The following is a 20,899-nucleotide window of genomic DNA, read 5'->3' on the forward strand; positions in this document are numbered from 1 at the left end:
TCTACTTGACCACAACTCGACCTGATATCTCCTATGCTGTTCAGCAGGTCAGTCAGTTTATGTCTTCTCCTCGGCATTTCCATCTTGCTGCAATTCGACGCATCATCCGCTATCTTTGAGGTTCACCTACTCGTGGGTTGTTCTTTCCTACTGGCTCATCTCTTCAACTTGCTGCCTAAAGTGATGCTGATTAGGTTGGGTGTTTGGATACACGTCGATCTACTACGTGTTGTTGTATGTTTTTAGCTGATGCCTTAATTTCTTGGATATGTAAGAAACAAGATAGTGTTTCTAAATCCTCTACTGAGACAGAGTATCGGGCCATGTCTACTGCTTGTTTTGAAATTGTATGGTTACGCGGTCTTCTTGAGGAGTTTGGGTTTCCTCAGACTACTTCTACACCTCTTCATGCTGATAACACTAGCTAGTGCTATTCAGATTGCAACCAATCATATATTCTATGAATGCACCAAGCACATTGAGGTTGATTGTCATTCTATTCATAGTACCTTGGAAAATTGGGTGATATCTCTTCCTTATAGTTCGTCTGATATCCAAGTGGCTGATGTCTTCATCAAAGCAATGACTTGACAGTGGCATCAATTTCTTGTTGGCAAATTGTTGTTGATTGGCTTACTAACATCAATTTGAGGGGGGATGTTAACGTAGATTTTATAATATTCTTTGTTTCCATGTATAGATTCTAATAGTTAGGACTTATTCTTCGTTCTTAACTTGTATAGTTCTTACCTTGTAAATATTGCCTACTTAATGAGAATGAGGCTGCACATAGCAGACAAGTTTTCCAAAGCTCTCTACGTATTTTTCTGGACTCTACTATTTTGATACACAGACCATTTTGTATTTGAGGTATGACCATGGAATGGAAATGCAGGGTGCCTGGGTGTATTAAAATGAACTGAAGGATACAATTTCATCACCAAGAACAAAGCGCATTCATACATATACTTACAAGCATGAAAGCCAAAAGCAACAAGTTTGATATTACATAAAACATGACATTCCAACAGAATAGTTGACATGCAAGGATGCCGCCATCTTTTGTTGGGTTACTACCTTTATTTCTCAAAAGTACAGTACTTGACATTCATCATGAGTTAATATTTTAAAAAGATGATCTAGAGAAAGAATCAGTTCTTGCGGTTCTGATGTTGCTAGATCCTTTCAACAGATCAAATGCAGTGAGAGAATATGGAAGGAGTACGACATCCATGTCCTTGCTAGCATTTTCAAGTGGATTCTGGTTCGGGTTGACCTGGATACATACAATGGAAGACAAAAAGTATTATTTAGAGCTATATATTATTTCTATCAATCTTACCATTCAAGAGAGAATATTCTTTCCCCTCTATCAATTTTTCTTCTCCTCTTTATTTCATACTGTAATTTTTTGTTTGTAGTAGATCGTGGGAATCATGAAACCATGTATAGACCAAGAGATATGAACCTATATAGATATTACATTGGCAAGAAGATATGAATAGCCGAATACAGCTAAATAGTTGCTATTTGATAAGTGGCTAATTAAAATTCTATTAAATTTTTGCCCAACTTTTGGCTGTGTATGGGTAAAGATGGTAGAGAAGTCTACCCACCGCCCAAACAGCACTAGGGTATTGTCTTGATCAATGAATATTCACTTCATAACTATAAATTGAAAACCTATCCTAACCTTTTGAGAATGTCTGGAGATCATCTTTACTTTAAGCTAATGAAAATGAAAACAATCTAAAAAGTTACCTACAAAATAGCATGTAGAAGTATATATAAATACCCGGATATGTTTTCTAATCTATTGAAAAAGCGATTCCTGAATTACCTTCTTTGGCTCCTTGAAGGAATTCTCATCCATCAGATTACCAGAGGTGAGTTCAGTCTTGTTCGACCCGGATAACTGTATGGAGTTGGGCTCCAATCCGTCAACACGTATCTTGAGATTAACTGTGTTATTCCCAAAGTTCACAATCTGCCAAAAAAACAAAAAAATTATCACAAATTAATAGCAGGGCCACATAGTCTCATAGATAGAAAAGCCATATTCCATTGATGAATTTCAAAAGCGTGTGGTGCATCTATGAAATTCAGAATAACTAAAGAGCTAGAAAAACCATTTATCTGCCATTATTAACCACATGTATGCAAGTGACTAAAGACAAGATATTCCTGCAAGCAAGTAACTGGATAATACGCCCAAACAAAGAAAAATCTGTGAAGATGTTTGAATTTGATGGAGCTGGAAAATGGGTTAGCTAGGAAGCGTTACAGTATAAAAATAGTGAGGTCACTTATGAGGAAGTAAACCTTTATTCTTAGGTAACTCGTGCCATCATCCGTATTGTTCCACATAATTGCAGATGCAACGAGGGATGTATTTGGTTGGAGTGTTGAATGAAGAATAGTTGCTGAACTAGACTCCCTGAAAAAATGTTGTGCCCAATAGCTTGGTGTTCCATATAGCTGTGAAGAGTTAAAGACGATTGCATCTGGACTCCACCTTAATAGAAGTTCTTCAATCTCAGTATATATAACACTTATATACAGGTTGAATTTTCATTTCTGAAGTAAAATATATGGAAAATTATTTTATGATAAAATTTTGAGATAAATTACCGCCTGTCATTGTCATTCACAAAAAGTGGTGCGTAGCATGCCATGCTGACTATATCACTGCATTGAAGAACGAAATGGAAGTCCTTAGCAGATTTTCTTTCTGATTGGCGTTACAATTCTTACTATAGAAGCTAATTAATTGCAAAAGAATTTGAAGATCAAGATCCTTAATTTATGCACACAAACATACGGTTAGCAAGTCGTGTTTTTGGATCGTATTTATGTCATGTCAAGTTATAAACATTCAACTATATAAGTCAACCCGAATCAAAACCATTAAGCTAAATGTGTCAAACATTCAAACCCTAACCCAACCCATTTAGATAACTAATCATGTTGTGTTACTCATTTTGACTCGTTTAATAATTAATTAGAAATATGTCAACACAACATAACTCATTTAAACTTGGGGTGAGCACTGACAAAGTTGGAGTCGGATTCCCCTAAATCCGAGTCCGATTTTGTCAGAGTTCAAATTTGAACTCTGACTTGTTGGAGCAGAGTGGGAGCAGAGTTGGATTTAGGCTTTTATTTTATTTTTTTCATATTTATCCCATTTTTAAAAAAGAATTTTTTTGTTGGCTATCAAATTTTAGTTTTTCCAAATGTTAAAAACTAAAGCTAAATCATTTACTGCTAATTTTCTTCTATACTAATTCTCTAACTTATTTTTATACTAGACTTATACTATAATGTCTAATTACATCTTATCATACTGTAGTATTACATATTATTTTTAATGTCTAATTACATGTTATTGTACTATAGTATTACATGCTATTATATTATACTAGTGTTTAACTTATTTATACATTAGACTTATTTCTAGTGTCTAATTACATGTTATTAGAGTTTAGTAAATTAGTATTATGTGTTATTAACTTATTATACTAGACTATTAGTTATTTCTATGCTAGTCATGTCTAATATATTTTTATACAAAACTTATACTATAGTGTTGAACTCAAGGTTTCAAGTTTCATGTGATTATAAATCTACACATAGATTTTGATGATAACAAATGAATTCAAAGAATAAAGAAGTCTCAAGCTCAAGTTGTCTACACAATGGAGTCAAGCACATCAAGGAAACAAGCATGAGCAAGAAGGGAACAAGTTCACATTAAAATTATAGAGTAATGTTGTAAATCTCTTCAAAATTTGAAATTAGGATTAATGCTCAAAATTAATATTTTATCATAAAGCATTAAAATACATTTTCCACATGTGCATGAATATTTTTGAAAATTAAATTTGAAAATTTTGAAAGATGATTGATTGTCATATTTTGCATGTGCATGCCTTGATTAAAGGGTTGAACTTTGAAAATATTAAAGATGATTGATTGTCATCTTTCACATGTGCATGTTTTATTTAAATATTTTCAAAAGTGATTGATGCTTTTTTAGACTTATACAAAAAGTAAAAGATTAGGTTTGAATTTTTTGAAAATGAAAGTGTGCTCATTTTGTCATATGCCAAAAGTAAAAGATTAGGTTTGATTTTTTTGAAAAAGTGAATGATGTTGTCTTTGACAATTGAAAAAGAAGAACCTTTTATTTGAATTCTTTGAAAAAGTGAATGATGTTGTCTTTGACAATTGAAAAAGAAGAACCTTTTATTTGAATTTTTTGAAAAAATGAATGATGTTGTCTTTGACATGTGAATCTTTTTAAATTTGAATATGAAGTCTCATATGCCTATAAATAGATCATTTGAGAGCTTCACATTTACAACACCAAGAGCATACAACATTCATTCAAAGCCTTCATTCTCTCTTCTCTAAGCATTGAGCCTTAATCCTTGTTCATTTTGAGAGATATAGTTTGCGCTGTATTGTTCTTATTTCAGTCATTGAGGAGTGTTTTCTGATAACCTACCCACTATCAGTTTTTGTATCAGAAAAATGGTGTGTATAACCCTTGTGTGTGTAGAAAGTATTCTACACGGGGAATAGTTGAATCACCACGTGTAAGGTGATTGTAAGTGTAGAGGGTGTTCTACACGGATCCTTTGTAGCGGTGTTGTTCAAAGGTGTAATAGGTTTCTATCTCCACCTGAAGGAGGTTGAATAGTGAATTTGGGAATCCTCAAGGGGTAGCTTGAGGCGAGGACGTAAGCAGTGGGGCCGAACCTCGTTAACATACTGAGTTTGCTTCTCTCTTACCCTTACTCTTTATATTTATTGTTGTTTCATATTTTGTTTATATTTTATATTATATATTTGATTTATAATTGTTATTTTTTTAATACAACTCAATTCACCCCCCTCTTGTGTTAGTCATCTGGGCAACATATAGTGTCTAATTACATGTTATTATACTAATGTCTAACATATTTTTAACTTAATCATATACTAGACTTTCTAGTGTCTAATTACAAGTTATTATACTTGAGTAAATTAGTATTTTGTGTTATTAAATTATTATAATAGGCTTATATCAATATTAGAGTCTAACTTATTTCTATAGTTGATTATGTATGGTAACAATACTACGATTTTTACATATACTAAACTATTCTTAGTTTATTTATATTATAGTATAAGTATATTAGTATACTAGTATATTATTGAATATAATTATATAAGTACTAGTTATATAACTATAAAAATATACTAATATATATGATATATATATATAAATACATATTTTTATAACATATGTACAATATCATAGTCGGATAGGACTCGGAGTCGGCCCAACCACCCATCCAATTGAAAAGAAAAAAAAAAAAAAAAAAAGAAGAAGAAGAAGAAAAATCGGACATCAACTCCATTTTGTCAAAGTTGGAGCAGGGTTGGATTCAGAGTTGGATTTTTGCTCAGCCCTAATTTAAACCCATTTCACATAGATGAGTTCCATTAACATGCATAACCCATTTGGCATAATTAACATAATTTCACATAAAAGTTTAAATTTATATTTATTAGTAGCCACAATATCTTTTAAAAAAAGTAAGACTACTTACTAACAAAAAATATCAATATTTTTCAAATTTAATATATAATAAAACCAAGATTACAAACCATACAATAATAAATATAAGTATAGGTCCAGAATTACAATACTAACAATAAAAACATAAGAATATTGAGAAATACTAATATTACAATTCAATAATAATAAAATTATAATTTTAAAATAAAATCAAAACGGGTTGATTCGGGTTAAGCAGGCTGCCTCGTATATAAATCGTATCTTAATGGATCAATCCGTTTTGACCCGAATTCATTAACATAAAACTCAAACCTCCTAATTTCGTGTTATATTCGTATTGGGTTCATGGGTTGTGTCACATATTGCCACTCCTATACAAACCCATTTGGAGACTCCAGGGATTTAGGTACGTTTGAGAGACTTAGCATTGTCAATTTCGGAAAATTAATGCAAATCAAAGCAGTTTATATACTCTACTAGGTAGTTATACGTCAAACTAAATGGGCATAGGTTTCCATTTTATGATTTTCCCTTTCTTTTATACTTCTACTATTTTGCTTTCCTTTTTACTAAACTAGAGACCTGATTAGAAGCTAATATTTTCATTGTTCTGCAGTCTGTACATACCGCACACATCTCCTTAGAATGAATTCATCGCTACATAAAGGCTCAAGCTCAAAGCACCATTTTGGTTGGCAAAGGATGAACAGACACAGAAAAGGAAAGGCCGAACACTAAGGCCTAATGGCAAGAACCCTCACAAGATGTGGGCTCCGGATCGGATGTCTTCTAGAATAATGGTTCTTCACCCAACACTCCTATCTGGTTGTGGATGAGCCTTTTGGATTCCCACTTTCCTAGACAGAAGGACAAGCAAACAAAAGAAAGAAAGAGCTACTTAACAAAAGGATCTTACAAAACATTTTTACAAATTGATGTAACTTGATTTGAGACGTCAAATCTACTTTACAATAAACAGAGCTTTACAATATGACATCCCAAATCAAGCCACATCAATTTGTAAGTTTACTTTTATAGAATTTATTTTAAAATCAAGCATTTCCCATAATAAGCCAACCATGTTATGCCTTCATCAAGAGAGGGGGTCCCCACCATACACCTTTGTTTGAAGCCATATCATCCATTAAATTCCAGCTATCATTTCCTATACCACACCCTCTGCACTCTTCACACCAATCTATTGTCTTTTGGTTGTCACCTTTTGTTTAAACCAAATAACTCTTTAGTTAAGATGCCTTTGTTGCACAGGACCAAAACATCTTACATGACTTGAAGGAGAAATGTTCAATGCTACTAAGGAAAACTGTTAGAGGATACTTGGGGAAAATGAAGAAAGTTCATGCATTAAGATTCAGAACCATTTGCTATTAATGAATTTGAATAACAAATTCAGTTGACAATTAAGTTTGTTGTAGAACTTGTATTGGCTAGCGTGGTGCAGTTCATGAGTACATCATATGTGTCGGCATTTTTAACTAAGAAGTCACCTCTTCCATGATCAAGACGAATCTATTTGTAATTTTATCAGATAAAATGCCGAATTCCACCACTAGCTATGAACTGTAAGACTATAAGTTTGCAAGTCATTTGCAAACTTTAGCAAATATAACTTTAGTGGACTAATCTCGTTAAATGAACCTGAATCATGTTCTTAATGGCTTGAGAACTACATACAATTCATCTCATGAGATATATACAAATTAAAATAAATAGATATTCCCAGGGAATAAACACATTCATCTAAGAAAATAAACAATTTTTTAATAATAATGCACAAGTTTAATTGACTTTTAAAAACACAATTCTAACATTAAAATTAGGCAAACGACAGGGGAAAACTCAGCATCTTCCAAAAACTATCAATTCAGAGTTGATATTTTTATTTTCTTTTTCTAGGATTAGTTGCATGGTTCCCCTAAAGAATGCTTTGGAGGAAAAAAGAATCGTCAAATTTGGACTGAAGTGAAGTAATTGCAAGCACAATTTTATAGTCAGCAAGTACAAAATTACATCAAACCTGTTCTGTTCAATCCCAATAAGGAATGCAGCCTCAGCCAGCGCTGCTAAAAGATTTCCTTTGCCAGCATTGTTCCGAGTTACAGCATACTCACTTACAAAAGCCTGATGCATATCAATGAAAACCCTTTAAGCATTTGATCAAATGCATATATTATATCATACAGGGACAACATCACACCTTTGCACCATTACGTGATGCATGATCGAACCGATGAGCCAGCGAAAACATGTCCTTGGCAGATGTATAAACCTAACAAAACACCAGAGTAAGACGACTTTGTACCTCGTTACCAAACGACGGACGAAAGACATTCATATCATAAGACATAAAAGATCACTGAAATGGCTCCATTCACATATCAATACAAGAAACACAGATGAGAATTTTACATGATAATCATAAAAATCTGCAGGGTGATCCAACTTTTGAGAAAACCTGTTACAATTTGTGATAATTTTGATGTCTGGATAAGCCCTCTTTATGGCATTATAGAACTTGACGTAATTTCCTGGTCAATGAACAATAAAATAATAAAAAAGTAAAACAAAGAATAAAGTCATACATCAGGTGCATCACAAAGAATCTGTATTGCAGTGACAAATTTTTTTTCCTTCTGAATTCTTTGGTTTCTAAATATATTTGGAAGGAATAATGGTTATTGCAACAACTAAATTATAGCACACATGCAGTCAGTCAAATTAAGCAAGCAGTACACATCCAGAAACAAAGTTAAAAGTGTTTTTCTGGAAGCACTCAACTTTTGGTGAGCACAAATACAAAGAAAAAATAAATACACCCATCTAGCATTTCAAGAATTCAGGTACCATATCTTCCCGTGGCTAACTTTCCAGCGAGGAAAGTAAAATATGAAAACTACTCCATTCAATGATGAGAGATTTTAAACGTGTTGCTTACAGAAGATTTTATGACGAGAGAAACTTGATTCAAAAAAATGTTTTTACAGGAATGAAGCATCATGGAGGGAAAGAAAGCTGCAATCAAAGGCATTCAGATCTTCATTAACATAGAGTTGATTTTCTCCAACATGAATTTCTTGCAATGCAATAGTATCTCAGAATATCGTACCATTTGTTTCTCATTATTTTGGAACTGAAGATATGCAACTAGCTTCTTCTTCCTTTTTTTTTTTTTAGATATGCAACTAGCTAGCATTTTCATTTTAGTATTGCAATGATTTTTCTCCATTAAGATAATACCCAGAATGACGTTTTCCGAGTCCTTCTAAATTGAAAGAATGTGTGTGTGTGGGTGTGTGCACACACCATGCAAGGGTATGCATGAGAGAGAGAGACAGATTGTGGGCCCTATCTAGCCCACTAAGGATCATGCTTATGACCGATAAATCAGATTTTTCCTCAGTGCATAATAGTTAGATAAATAACATCATCAGACATGAGGAAAATTATAATGCCCAATAAAAAGCGACAAAAAGTGCATTAATTATGTATGACTAAGTAGAATAGGACAAAGTGTGAAATAGACTTTACTGACTGGAAAAGAACCTACAGAAGAAGCTCTGGAGTAATTGACTCAAATACATTAAAACGTTTCCTATATAGATTAGGTGATTCTTACTCAAATTACTAAATGTATGGAGAAGATCATCTTTTGCTCAATTTATAATCTCTATGAAGGCATCCAATCTATCTGTTAAATAATAACTAAGAAAATAATAATAATAACATCAAAACATAAATGGAAACCTCGGTAATTCTTTTTCCCGCAATCCTCATTCCCAAGAGCGACATGTCTCAAATCAAAAGGTTCTGGATGTCCCATTGCAGCTCGTATAGAGCCCCATGTAGAATTAGGATAACCTCTAGCAAACTCAATACCATCGAGGGCTTCCTGTAATCAAGTCATTTATCATCAAAGAATAAAAATATCGACTTTTCAGCACCAAAAAGTGAGGCTGAATTGTACAGAACATGATTTGAGCTATGAAGCTCTGTTATGGTAAAGGGTGATTGAGTAGGAACTTGATCAACTTAATGTATTAGGAACCAACAAACGCATATACTTACTTGCACAAAAGGCATGACATTGGAAGTATTAACTTGATCATTATGACTGATCCCTGTATAATTGTTTGATTATATACGGTTACAAAACATATATTATTCAATTACTAGATTGAAAGACAAACAGTTAGAATCACAAGCATTGGTGAAGTACCACTATTGAACACCCATACTGGCAATGCACCTAGGTCCTCTGATAGCTGCAGAAAACAAAAAATAATGTTTTAAAATCTGCTCAAGAATCCTATAATGGAACATTCTCAGGTGCTTAGTAATGCTAACACCCCACCCCCAAAATTAAATAAGATGCCTACTTGTAGAAACTCAAAGTAACCAAGGCCATCATCCGTCCAGTACATCCAAACATCACCGAAGTGCCCTGGTCTCTCTTCCCAGGGTCCAATGGTAGCTTTCCAACGAAATGCATTTCTTAACCATTCACCTTCAACAAAGCAGCCACCTGATGCAACATAATTTGGAGGGCGCACTTCATTATTTAGGTAGAAACTTCTGAGGAATAAAACAATATATATGTAATAACAATTAAAGTATGATGTCAACCCTTGCTCGGTCAATTAACAAACAGAAAAAGCCCAATGTACATGCCAAAATTTACAGCACCTTTATAACCCATTTGAAGCTGCTGCTTCTTTTTGAATGGGGTGCAGTTGGAGGTAGTGTTGGGAAAAATGATATAGAGGATAGAAAATGACCGATCCTTTCATGAGTTTCTTACTCATTTTCTCACAGAAGTTCTTGGACAAATTTATGATTAATATTGGAAAAGAAAAAAAAAAAGTATAAAGAAAAGCCAAAATGGGGACGTCAACCAAGAACACAGAATAACAAATAAATAATAACAGCTTAAGATTTAAAGTTGGGAGCATCTATAAAACTTAAGAAAAACTTCAAAGAGGCAAAAAAAAAAAAAAAAGGGAAGTTGAATAAAGACCCATCTGAACAAAACTTCAAGAAAAGTCCCTTGATTTCACTCATGGATTCTCCACACCATCAAAAGCACTCCTGCTAAGTAATATATATCATATAGTCTTGGATACAAATAAGCATTCAAAAGAATGAATGACCATGTACCAAAAGGGAAGACGTAGATAAATTATTATGGAAATATAAGCGTCAGCATCACAAATATTACACTCATTCTTCAGAAGCCTGTATAATGCAGTCTAAATGTTCCTAAGAATAACTAATACAATCTGAATTGAGAATTCTCAACACATACAATTTTTGCTCACCTGGAAATCTGATAAATTTTGGTTTTAGATCTGCCAGCATGTCAACAAGCTCACTACGGAAACCATGTCCCTGTGCCAAGACAGATTTTGTTGAAGACTAACAAGACCTCAAAGTGATGCATGTACTAAGCCATAACAAGAGGCTTTCGGTGAGCATTCAGGTTAAAACATGACAATAAGTAAATTTATAATTATTTTGAACAACTTGCACAGAAGAAATCAACTTCCAATATGACCATAGCTCAAGTGATGAAAGGTGAAAGCTTGCATATGTTAATCTTTATTTAAGTTTTGAACTTCCACAAATTCGTTCAATCCTAACATGAATCAGAATGTGAAAATTGATCGAACAAGGTTTATACTTTTCCTTTCAGCATGTATTACTTTTCATTATCATTAAGTGGGTATCAATTTCACAAATTTAAGGTGGTGTAATAGTGGCTGAACACTAGTCAAGTAGATGACAAAAATCGCACAATCTATGAAGTTTGTTTAAGATTTTTCATAGAATGGCTTTTAAAAATGTGTTCATTATATCTTCTTCTTTTGTTTCACTTTCCCCAGGATAAAGTCCAAAATTCTCATTTGACCAGCTCAATTTATACTGCATTGTAAAGGGGTTGATATCAAAGAAAGAAACAACAATAGCTTAATGTAATGCAGCAGATAATTACCACTTTCAGTGACTGCAAGAGACCTTTTGTTGTTAGATTCTGGGAAGACAGAAAGATTGCAAACAATTTCATGTTTGTAACGTTTTCATTTTGGTAAAATATTAGACTACCCTATTCTAATTTTTATTCTTTTAGCAAGGAGTAGATCGTCTAGTAGCCGAGATCATGCCACCAGAGGTCTAGTTCACCATTAATTTCCATATCCAAATTAACAATTGATTATCGAGGCAAGGCGGCCTTAAATGAAGAACAAGTCTTCTTAAACCATCTTATATTCAAAAATCTAAATTTCTTAATGAATATAATTTCAGAATCAAGATTTCAATACTACAAGTTGCATGCCATGCATCAGGCATAATAAACACTAGGGTACGTGTATAAATTCCATTTCATGGTATTGGATGTGGACGATGTGAAGAAAAGGAAAGCTCACAGGAAAAGTCCATCGACACCCCATCACACAATATGAACAGTAAATTAAATGATCGTCCCGCGAGAAGACATTCAACTCAGGCATTAATAAACTACTATCATAATTGTATCACGTGAACATGCATAATCTATCTTATATATATAGGTAAACCACAGTTTGTGTTGTAATACCCTAATGAAAGGCCCAAACCACATGACGTATACTTCAAAAAGACTAATTAATGATACAATTGGAGTCCCATTAGAATATTATAAAGAGTAAAAGCTTCTCATTCGCAAGCAAAGTGGGATCTCATACACCACCTATCATTATCCTTATCATATGGGGTATCACAGTTTGAGTGCATGCATACCTCATGTAATAACCATATATGACTTCAGAAAGAAACAGATACCTTATATGTCTCCATAGGCATTGCTGACACTTGGTCAAACCAAATAACTCCTTTTATGGTTGTAGTCAATTGAAGTCTTGAATTAGGATTTGAGGCATTGGCTTCCAACACGACCTCCATCTTTGTCCAGGTTGCGACGTCACAAAAAGAAGCTCTGAGAGGCAGGCAAATTTATTTCAAAGGATGCATTAGCCCTGTTTGATTAGATAATGTTTACAGAACACTGAAAGAATGTACAAATGTTGCTCACATTATGTCATGAGTTGCCAGTGTCTCCAAGCCATTTGGGCCCGTCAATGACACGGACACATTAATTGCTCCTGATGAACGAACATACAGAACCACTTTGTATTTCTTTCCTTTCTCAATATTCTGAAAGAAAACAAAAGTGAATTTGTACCAAATCAGAAGTTTGAAAGAATAACTTGGCAGAATTACGATATAAAAGATGCAGGACATAGCATCCGGTTGCCGAGACACCCAAACATCCTGAAACCAATATGGACTGTAACATTCAAGATTTTCCCAAAAACAAAAGTTGTATTCCCTGCACACGGGATTAAATTTTTTAACTATTCCAAATAAGGAAGAGAGAGAGAGAGAGAGAGAGAGAGAGAGAGGCACTATGCAAATTAGTGATCTTGTCGTAAAAAAGGTGTAAACTTACCATGCCCCAGAAGCCTGGGTTATAAATACCAACGCCCCCAGCAGGACAGATATTGGTACCTTCTGTGTCACATAGTACTTCCATTCGGAGTGCAACCTTATTGTGCTCAAAACATGATGAGCGGTCCGTGGACAGTGTAAGGGATGAGTCCTCATCCCCAATAATAGACCAAGGGTCTATGTTTGAGGGGATATCAGGTCCCCCAGCTTCAAAACCTGGAAAAGAAATTTTATAAAAATCCCTAACGCTAAAATATAAAGATGAGGTCTGGTATTTAAAAAGCTGGTTGTACAAGACAATATCAAAGTCATAAAATTTATACGAAAGTTCGACAAGCATATATATACATATATATATATATATACTAGGTGGGAGTAACGTGCAAAGCACGTTTGTCTAATTTTATGAAATGATTATTTGTAAAAAATAATATATATTTTATAAAAATTATTGATGTCACTTAATAATTTAAGGCATATTGGAGAAAATAAAAAAATTAGTTCAAAGTATCATATAATCCAATACATATTTATAACATCTATAATTTTAGCAAAGATATATACGAAAAATTTAATAAAAGTCTAACACAAACGGTAGTTTAAAATATGTGTCGTTTGATGTTTATATTATAATTCATCAATTTATGTTATCCTGTAGACAATCAATAGAGACAACATTGAAATTCTTATTTTGCTGTTGGTTGAGTCGATCAGGGACAACATAAAGTTAAAACATAATCTTTTTATAAAATTTGTGGTATAATATTTTCTATATATAGCATATATATAAATCATAAAATATATTTTGAAATTGTTGGCCGAATTTACTCTTTCTTGATTAGTTCAAGGATCACGGCCTTTGTCACGTGCCTATCATAGCAAGCCCACGTATGGAATATGACTTAGCGGAAGCTACGTCCTACTACCATGGAAAAAAAACACTTTGATTAAACATACTTATATTATATATTATATGAGATTTTTAAATTTAGAATACTCAATAATCTGAATTAATGAAACGTATAATACACATATATTATATTTAGGGATTCACGTCTTATGCACCTAATACACGTGTATATGTTAAGGAGAAAGAGAAAAATATAATAACTAATCTTTAATTACTTATTATTATATAAACTATTAAGTATTATAATTATTGAGATTAATAAATCATATAACAACATTGAATGCTATCTCTCTCAATATTTATGTCTTCATTTTATGTGCCAAACCGTTAAAACAAACGGTGTTAACTTTAACGGAAAAACAAGAAAAACAAGAAAAACCGTTAAAACAAGATTTTCCGTTTCATACACACTTTTTATATATAGAAGATATATATATATATATATTGGCACTAATGCTAAGCAAACAGCTTCATGGATGGTTGGATCCCAAATATAACTTTTAATAATCTCAAAATTATAAATGTTTTAAAAATCTCAGTACTGGAGACCAGCACATATTGAAACACTGATTCCTCCCTCCCTGCCTCCCTCCCTCTTCTTTTACCATTGCAAGGGTGATCTAGTATTTCAGTTTGAACACCCCAAATGCCAAAACTGGACAAATTTAAAGTCGATTCCTTCTTCTTCAAACTCTCTTGTACATTGGAAGTTTAGAGTATTTAGAAATGACCTCTGTTGCTCACAAGCTCTGCCCACAACCCTCCAGCACCGGCATGGTTAATCTCCTGCAGAAAAGCATTTGAGAGAATGAATATTCACCCTAGTCACAAATTGTTGATAAGATTGACATGCTTGGCTAATCTGATCAATCATGTTTCCGTATACAAAATTCAGAACTCCATGGCGGTACTTTCATGGAATTCCTCACCTTTTAAGAATGCAACTATATTATTGTGTGCATGTGCATATAAAAACATGGAAATAACAAGCAAGTTCAACACAACTATTTTGGAAAAAAGTGGGACCCATTTGAAAAAATTCAAATTTTCATGGTGGCTAGCATTGTTTTCAAAGAACCTGTGCGGAGACCGTAGGGTGTGTGCACAATTGCCCGTGTAAAAACTCGAAGCACAACAAAGTTACAACATAGACTGCATCTAGAGCACAAGCAGGAATTCACTATATAAAAATGCGAAAATGATTTTAAAAACAAAAGCAAAAAGCAAGCAATAGAGACGACAACATACAAGAAACTCAATCAGCGTTGAAGAGGATGTTCATAATTCCAGGTCGACAACTAACCTCAAAAAAGATTCCAAAAAGTGTTTCGGGTATTGGCCGTCCCAATGCTTCAGAAGCATTTACAAGAAGAACTGCTGTTTGGTTGGCGTCATCTCCAATAGAAAGACATTGAGGCACAAGCAAACTCCCAACGTAAAAGCAAAGCAGAAGAACACTGTAAGGAACCTTGCAAGAACCCATCTTGTCCTCAACACATCTACTCTATTGACAACCTTATGAAGAGAAAAGAGCTTATTCAGTTATATTCTGAGGAATTCAACAGAAAAAGTAGATAGATTGATAAGCAACACTGGACTGACTCCTCACAAATTTAGTTGAAAGCGAAATTTAACAGCTGAGAAAGTCTAAGAGCGAGGAGTGACAAGTGTTTTTGGAAGTGGGAGCTTCACTGTTATTTGTCTCTACCGGAGTTTATTACAACGCTTTTATAGTTGGGTAAAGAAGAGTCTTTGCCTTGCTTTCACGTAAGCAGCTATTTTTCAGTCAGTGGATCTCAAGCTACAGCGACTTCATCGTTTGGCTGTAGACCCCACCTCCCGCGATTCTATCTTCCGATTCTCCTGAACCGGGTTTGGACAGTTGTTTTATTGTATCTTATTTGATCTCGTTATTATAACCTTTCAAAATTTTTATATAAAATATAATAAATAATTTAATTTTTTTAATTCTTAAAACAACAAAAATATTTAAAATTAAAATTATAATAATATTTTATTTAACTTCAATTTTAACTCATTATCTCAACATCATCAAGCGTAAAAGATAATTGTTGTACTATGTATTTTTATATATTTTATTTTTAAATATTATTTAAATATAAAATATTTTTAATTTGATGAGACGTGCTATGCCCATCGGAATAGCCCGACAAATTTTCTTGAGAAGGCATTTAGCCTTTTTATTTTTTTATATATTTTATTATATTCTTAAATATTTTAAAAAAATTCACAATATCATTAAAAAAATATTTTCTTAATTATATATTAAGTTAAAAAAAATCATTAATGGAATCCAATGTCGGGACCATTATTGGTGGGTTTAGTGTTTTCCTAATTTTATACATTTAACTTTTTTATTTAATCATTAAATTTTTTTCAAACTCATAAACAAAATTTGAAACTTCATGCAACTTTCCAAGCATCTAAATAAAAATAATTTTAAGAAATTATATTAAAAAACTTTTTAAATTTATAATATTTTTATTCATTTTTTTATTTTTTCAAAACTTAATAAAATATCATAACACAAATCATTTCATTACCATTTATAAGTCATTTTAATAATATTTATAGTTATTTTAATATATTCTCAGTATTGAAAAAAAAAAAATACTCTTAGTTTTCCCAAAAATCATGTGATCTTCTTCCTGTCTTGTATCTCAACGCCGTTGATGTGGGTTCCAACAATCTCTTAGCAGTGTGGATTGGGATTGTGTATTTCACTATTTTGACTTACAAGTTTAATGATAAAACATTATTAGGTATTTTTAAAGAACATGTGACGTTATTTATGTAAGAATGAATAAAAATTATTTATATAAGTGCTAATTTTAATTGACATTACATCTTATGATACAATAAAATTATCACGTGAATGTACTCTAAGAATACCTAATAAATTAGTTAAATATTATTAAATATTGTACATCAATAAGATAGAAGTTTTGCCTCTCATATTCTTTAAAAAAAATAAAAAATGTTTTTTGTAATGTTCAAAATGTGTAAAATTATTAAATTACTCGAGACCCATTCATGAGGCCTCAAATTAAAATTTTTGCACTCTTACTTCCAAAAATGAAATTGGACACATTAAATAACTAAATGTTCTGTAATTAGGGTTATGATTAAGATCAACAATAAATATTATATTAAATTTAGAGTAATACTACATATAGTTGTAGAGTACGCAAGTGCTGTACAGTCGCTTTAAAAAAGAGTGAGATCTACTATTAAAAATTAATTTCTTTTTATGTGAATTTTGTATTTATTTACTTTTTTCAAAGTGATTGCATGGCCCTTGCACACTCACGACTACAACTATCATTTCTCTTAAATTTAAGAGACAAATCATATGTAGAGTAAGAATTTTCAAAATTTGCTAATATAGACCAGTTTCCAATTGCTACCAGTTTTAATATAATTAAGATGAAAAATTCTACGTCCAGTCACTTTTATGTATTTTTTTCCATAGTCCACTAATGTAATAGGTTGTGTTACTTTCTTTAATGTAAAATAACTATTTTAGTCAATCATATCAGTGGAATATGCAAAGAGTATGTAAAAATGACTGTATTTATTATTTTTCAATTAAGATATACTGTAATTATTATCAAATTTAAGCTATCACATATAATTTATTTTATAGTATTGATGAAAAGATAAAGGGCTGATGAACAATCTCACGTCATTGTAATAAAATACGATTGAGTAAAATAGAAGTTTTGTATAAAGTTTGTTTTCCAATTACAAATAGCCACTTGCATTATTACCTTTTGAATTAAAAAAATGAGGAAATAGTAATCATTCACTCTTGAATGTTTCACACTCATAAATAAAATCATTGCTAACATATTTAAAAGAACACTAGGAGTCTTCTCTTATGATGCATCGTGAGTTAGTTTAATCTATTTATATAAAATGAGTTTGAATGAGTTGCATTATGTTGATATACTTCTAATTAATTATTAAACGGGTTAAAATAAATAATATAAAATATAAAAAAAATAAATTAATTTATATCAGTGAAATATTTATAAATTGATATAATATGAATATGATCCGTAAACATGAATTGTCACCTTGACATAAAATAGGAGTAAAACATAACTTTTGTACAAACTTGTTTTTCAATTACAAATGGCCACTTGATTATTACTTTTGGAATTAAAAATATAAGGAAATAGTAATCATTCACTCAGGAATGTTTCATACTCATCAATAAAGCATTGTTGACATATTTAAAAGAAAACTAGAACCTTTGTTTATTCGCATCCATCTCATCACGAAATTTGGATAATCCTCAATTAAATAATTGTAATTTCGAAGAGCTTACAAATTCTCATTTCCTCATAAAAAAAAAAAAGAGGCAAATAAATAAATAAATAAAATAAAAATTTTGAAGTGTCATTTACATATAGTAATTTTCGAACTCTAATGAGCTAAAGATGTTGATAAAGACACTTAGAGTTTGGATATGTTGAGAAAGAGAAATACTTTAACTACAAAAAAAGATTTTATAAAAGTAAATTTAACAACTAAAATGGTTTGAAATCGTACATTAAATTATAAAGTTATTTTTATTGTAAAACAAATCTAACATACCACATCAAATTATATTAATTTGTGGATTTATTTTTATAAAAAAATTTTATGATTATTGTGCAATATTTTTTTTTTTAATGAATAACGAGTTTTGAATCAGGCCCCTTAGTCAAGATTTCCATTCATCTAAGGTGATTGACCATTCTTTGCATATTTCACTGATGTGATTAATCAAAATAATTATTTTATATTAAAAAAAGACACAACTAGCCAATTGTATTAGTAAAATATATAAAAGTATGTACAAGTAGCTACATATAGAATTTTGTGAATGTATAAACTTCGTCTCAATTAATTCATTCTTCAATAAGCACAAAAAACTTTCTAACAGTCTACTAAATTTATTTTTTATTTTAAAAGAAATTTAATGAAATTGGCATTTTCAGTAGATTGAATAAAAAGGAACGTGACCTAAGGAAGCACGAGGAGCTACAGAACTTAGGGACGTGGACTACGTGACTGATCTAAGTTCAAGTTGAGGTTGAGTAGGCCAAAACTAATTAAAAATAGATAGGCTTTGGCCTAAGTGATGATTAATAACAAGACTTAAATTTATGGCAATAGTTGCTTAAACTTTTCACAAGTGTTAAACATTGTATATTAAAATGAAATATATTTTTCAAGCAAATAAAAATATTGAATATTAAAAAAAGAACATAAAATAGGGTACGGTGGATAGAGATCAAAATAAATATCTTGACAAGTATTTCGTACCAATCAAAATAATGACGAATTAAAAAAAAGAATAAAGAAAAATAAAGTTAAATGTGTGGATAATGTGACCACGAGAGCATTCTCCTATGGATAGAGATCCTCTAGAGTTCTTGACCAAATTCTAAGTTGAGTGTGGGAGAAAGATACATACATAAAATAGGTTTAATAGCACCTTTTTCATATATTTAATACTGACTGAGTAATTTATTTGGACAGAAAATACTTTGGCCACCGCTGGCCAAATTTTTTTTTAATGATTAAGAAAAAATTGTTTAATACTATTATAAATTTTTTATATTTTTTAAAAATATTTAAAAAATGTTAAAAAATAATTTTAAAAAAAAATTTAGCCTAACGATGGCTCCTAGAGGTGTTTGTAGCATAGTCCTATTTGGACAACCATTAATGTTATAGGGAAACGTCTTGCCTTTATTTCACTTTTACTCTAAATCTTAAAGTTTTTCAAGAATTCTAGGAGATTCAAATCCACACCTTCTATGATTTTTGGTTGGTGAAATTATACAATAATGTAATGAAAATTATAATAAAATTAAAATTAAAATAAAACCAATTTAGACTGAGGTACAGAAATCTCGTACCAATAATAATATATAAAATCTCAAATTAACTGGTGTAATAGAATTCTTCTTTATTTGATTCTTTTGGAATACAACAATCTAACTGATCGTCATATAGTCCAAACCAATTCTATATAAGTGGTTGAGTTCAAAGCTCTATTCAAAGAACACCTATCTTTTATTTAGAAATATTTTAAAAAAATATGTCTAGATAATTCCCTACAGGAAAGAACACATCAATATACTGAAAGAAATTATTTCCCACCTACGGACGCCTACCTTCATCAATATTTAAACAATAAAAGAAATCTTCTTTTATTATTTATTTGGCAACTGTGCAACGGATGAATCGACCAATTCAAGAAAAGTTTACGTTTTCCTCCGGAAAAGACAAATTCAGTTATCACCAACTTAAAAAGTAAATGGAAAAATTTAGTTATAAGCATAATTATATATTAATATATATATTAATTTAAATTTTAAATATAAAAAAATTAGTATTAATTTATAGATTATTACATTACATTCTTGTATATAACAAAATATTGAGTAAAAACCAACTTTATAGGAGCATTAACTGATAAAATTAAAGAGAAAAAACGTCCAAACGTAAAGCAACCGTACAAATGGTAATGACCTATTAAAAGAAACGTTGGTAATCATCATCTCTAAAAAGAAATGTTATTAATAAATATTATTTATTAAAAAATACCAACATTTCTGGTTTTGGGCTGCTTTCGTTGTTTAGAACATTTCGGTTTAGCAAAGAATGTTGACGCTCAAGAGCATAATAAAATAAAATAAATAAATAAAAGAAGCCAATTTTGTTCTACTAGTATCAAATTTTTTCAATTAAGTTACTTTATTACTATTTAAAAATAGTTTATTATTATTTATTATTATTCATAAATTATTTTACTATACCATCTGAGATATTCTTTTAACATTCAAAAAGAGCCCTAAAGTCATGAGATACACTCTAGACACACGAAGAACAACACA

The 20,899-nt window shown here is 31.4% G+C and overlaps 1 protein-coding gene across 1 annotated transcript; it reads right to left on the bottom strand.

The window, feature by feature from the left end:
- Window positions 1-951: 951 nt before the first annotated feature.
- Window positions 952-15,667, bottom strand: LOC122277212 (alpha-L-arabinofuranosidase 1-like). The gene is made up of 17 exons (XM_043087138.1): window positions 15,286-15,667; window positions 14,714-14,768; window positions 13,074-13,288; window positions 12,657-12,778; window positions 12,407-12,560; window positions 10,906-10,975; window positions 9,967-10,112; window positions 9,807-9,852; window positions 9,656-9,708; window positions 9,335-9,479; window positions 8,000-8,118; window positions 7,788-7,859; window positions 7,608-7,711; window positions 2,632-2,688; window positions 2,323-2,515; window positions 1,841-1,987; window positions 952-1,276 (listed from the first exon to the last, which is right to left on the bottom strand). Exons 1-17 carry the CDS (start codon window positions 15,463-15,465, stop codon window positions 1,127-1,129), a joined length of 2,028 nt encoding a protein of 675 aa, XP_042943072.1. The 5' UTR covers window positions 15,466-15,667; the 3' UTR covers window positions 952-1,126.
- Between the last annotated feature and the right edge of the window lie 5,232 nt (window positions 15,668-20,899).

This window comes from Carya illinoinensis, chromosome 9, assembly GCF_018687715.1.
Source record: "Carya illinoinensis cultivar Pawnee chromosome 9, C.illinoinensisPawnee_v1, whole genome shotgun sequence".
NCBI classification, from domain to species: Eukaryota; Viridiplantae; Streptophyta; class Magnoliopsida; order Fagales; family Juglandaceae; genus Carya; species Carya illinoinensis.

Excerpts from the sequence above, each read along its gene's own strand:
- LOC122277212 (XM_043087138.1), bottom strand. The coding sequence starts at position 15,465 with ATGGGTTCTTGCAAGGTTCCTTACAGTGTTCTTCTGCTTTGCTTTTAC. Across the intron at positions 7,712-7,787 it reads CATCACGTAATGGTGCAAAG|GCTTTTGTAAGTGAGTATGC; the intron begins GTGTGATGTTGT and ends GATATGCATCAG. Across the intron at positions 1,277-1,840 it reads CCTTCAAGGAGCCAAAGAAG|GTCAACCCGAACCAGAATCC; the intron begins GTAATTCAGGAA and ends GTATGTATCCAG.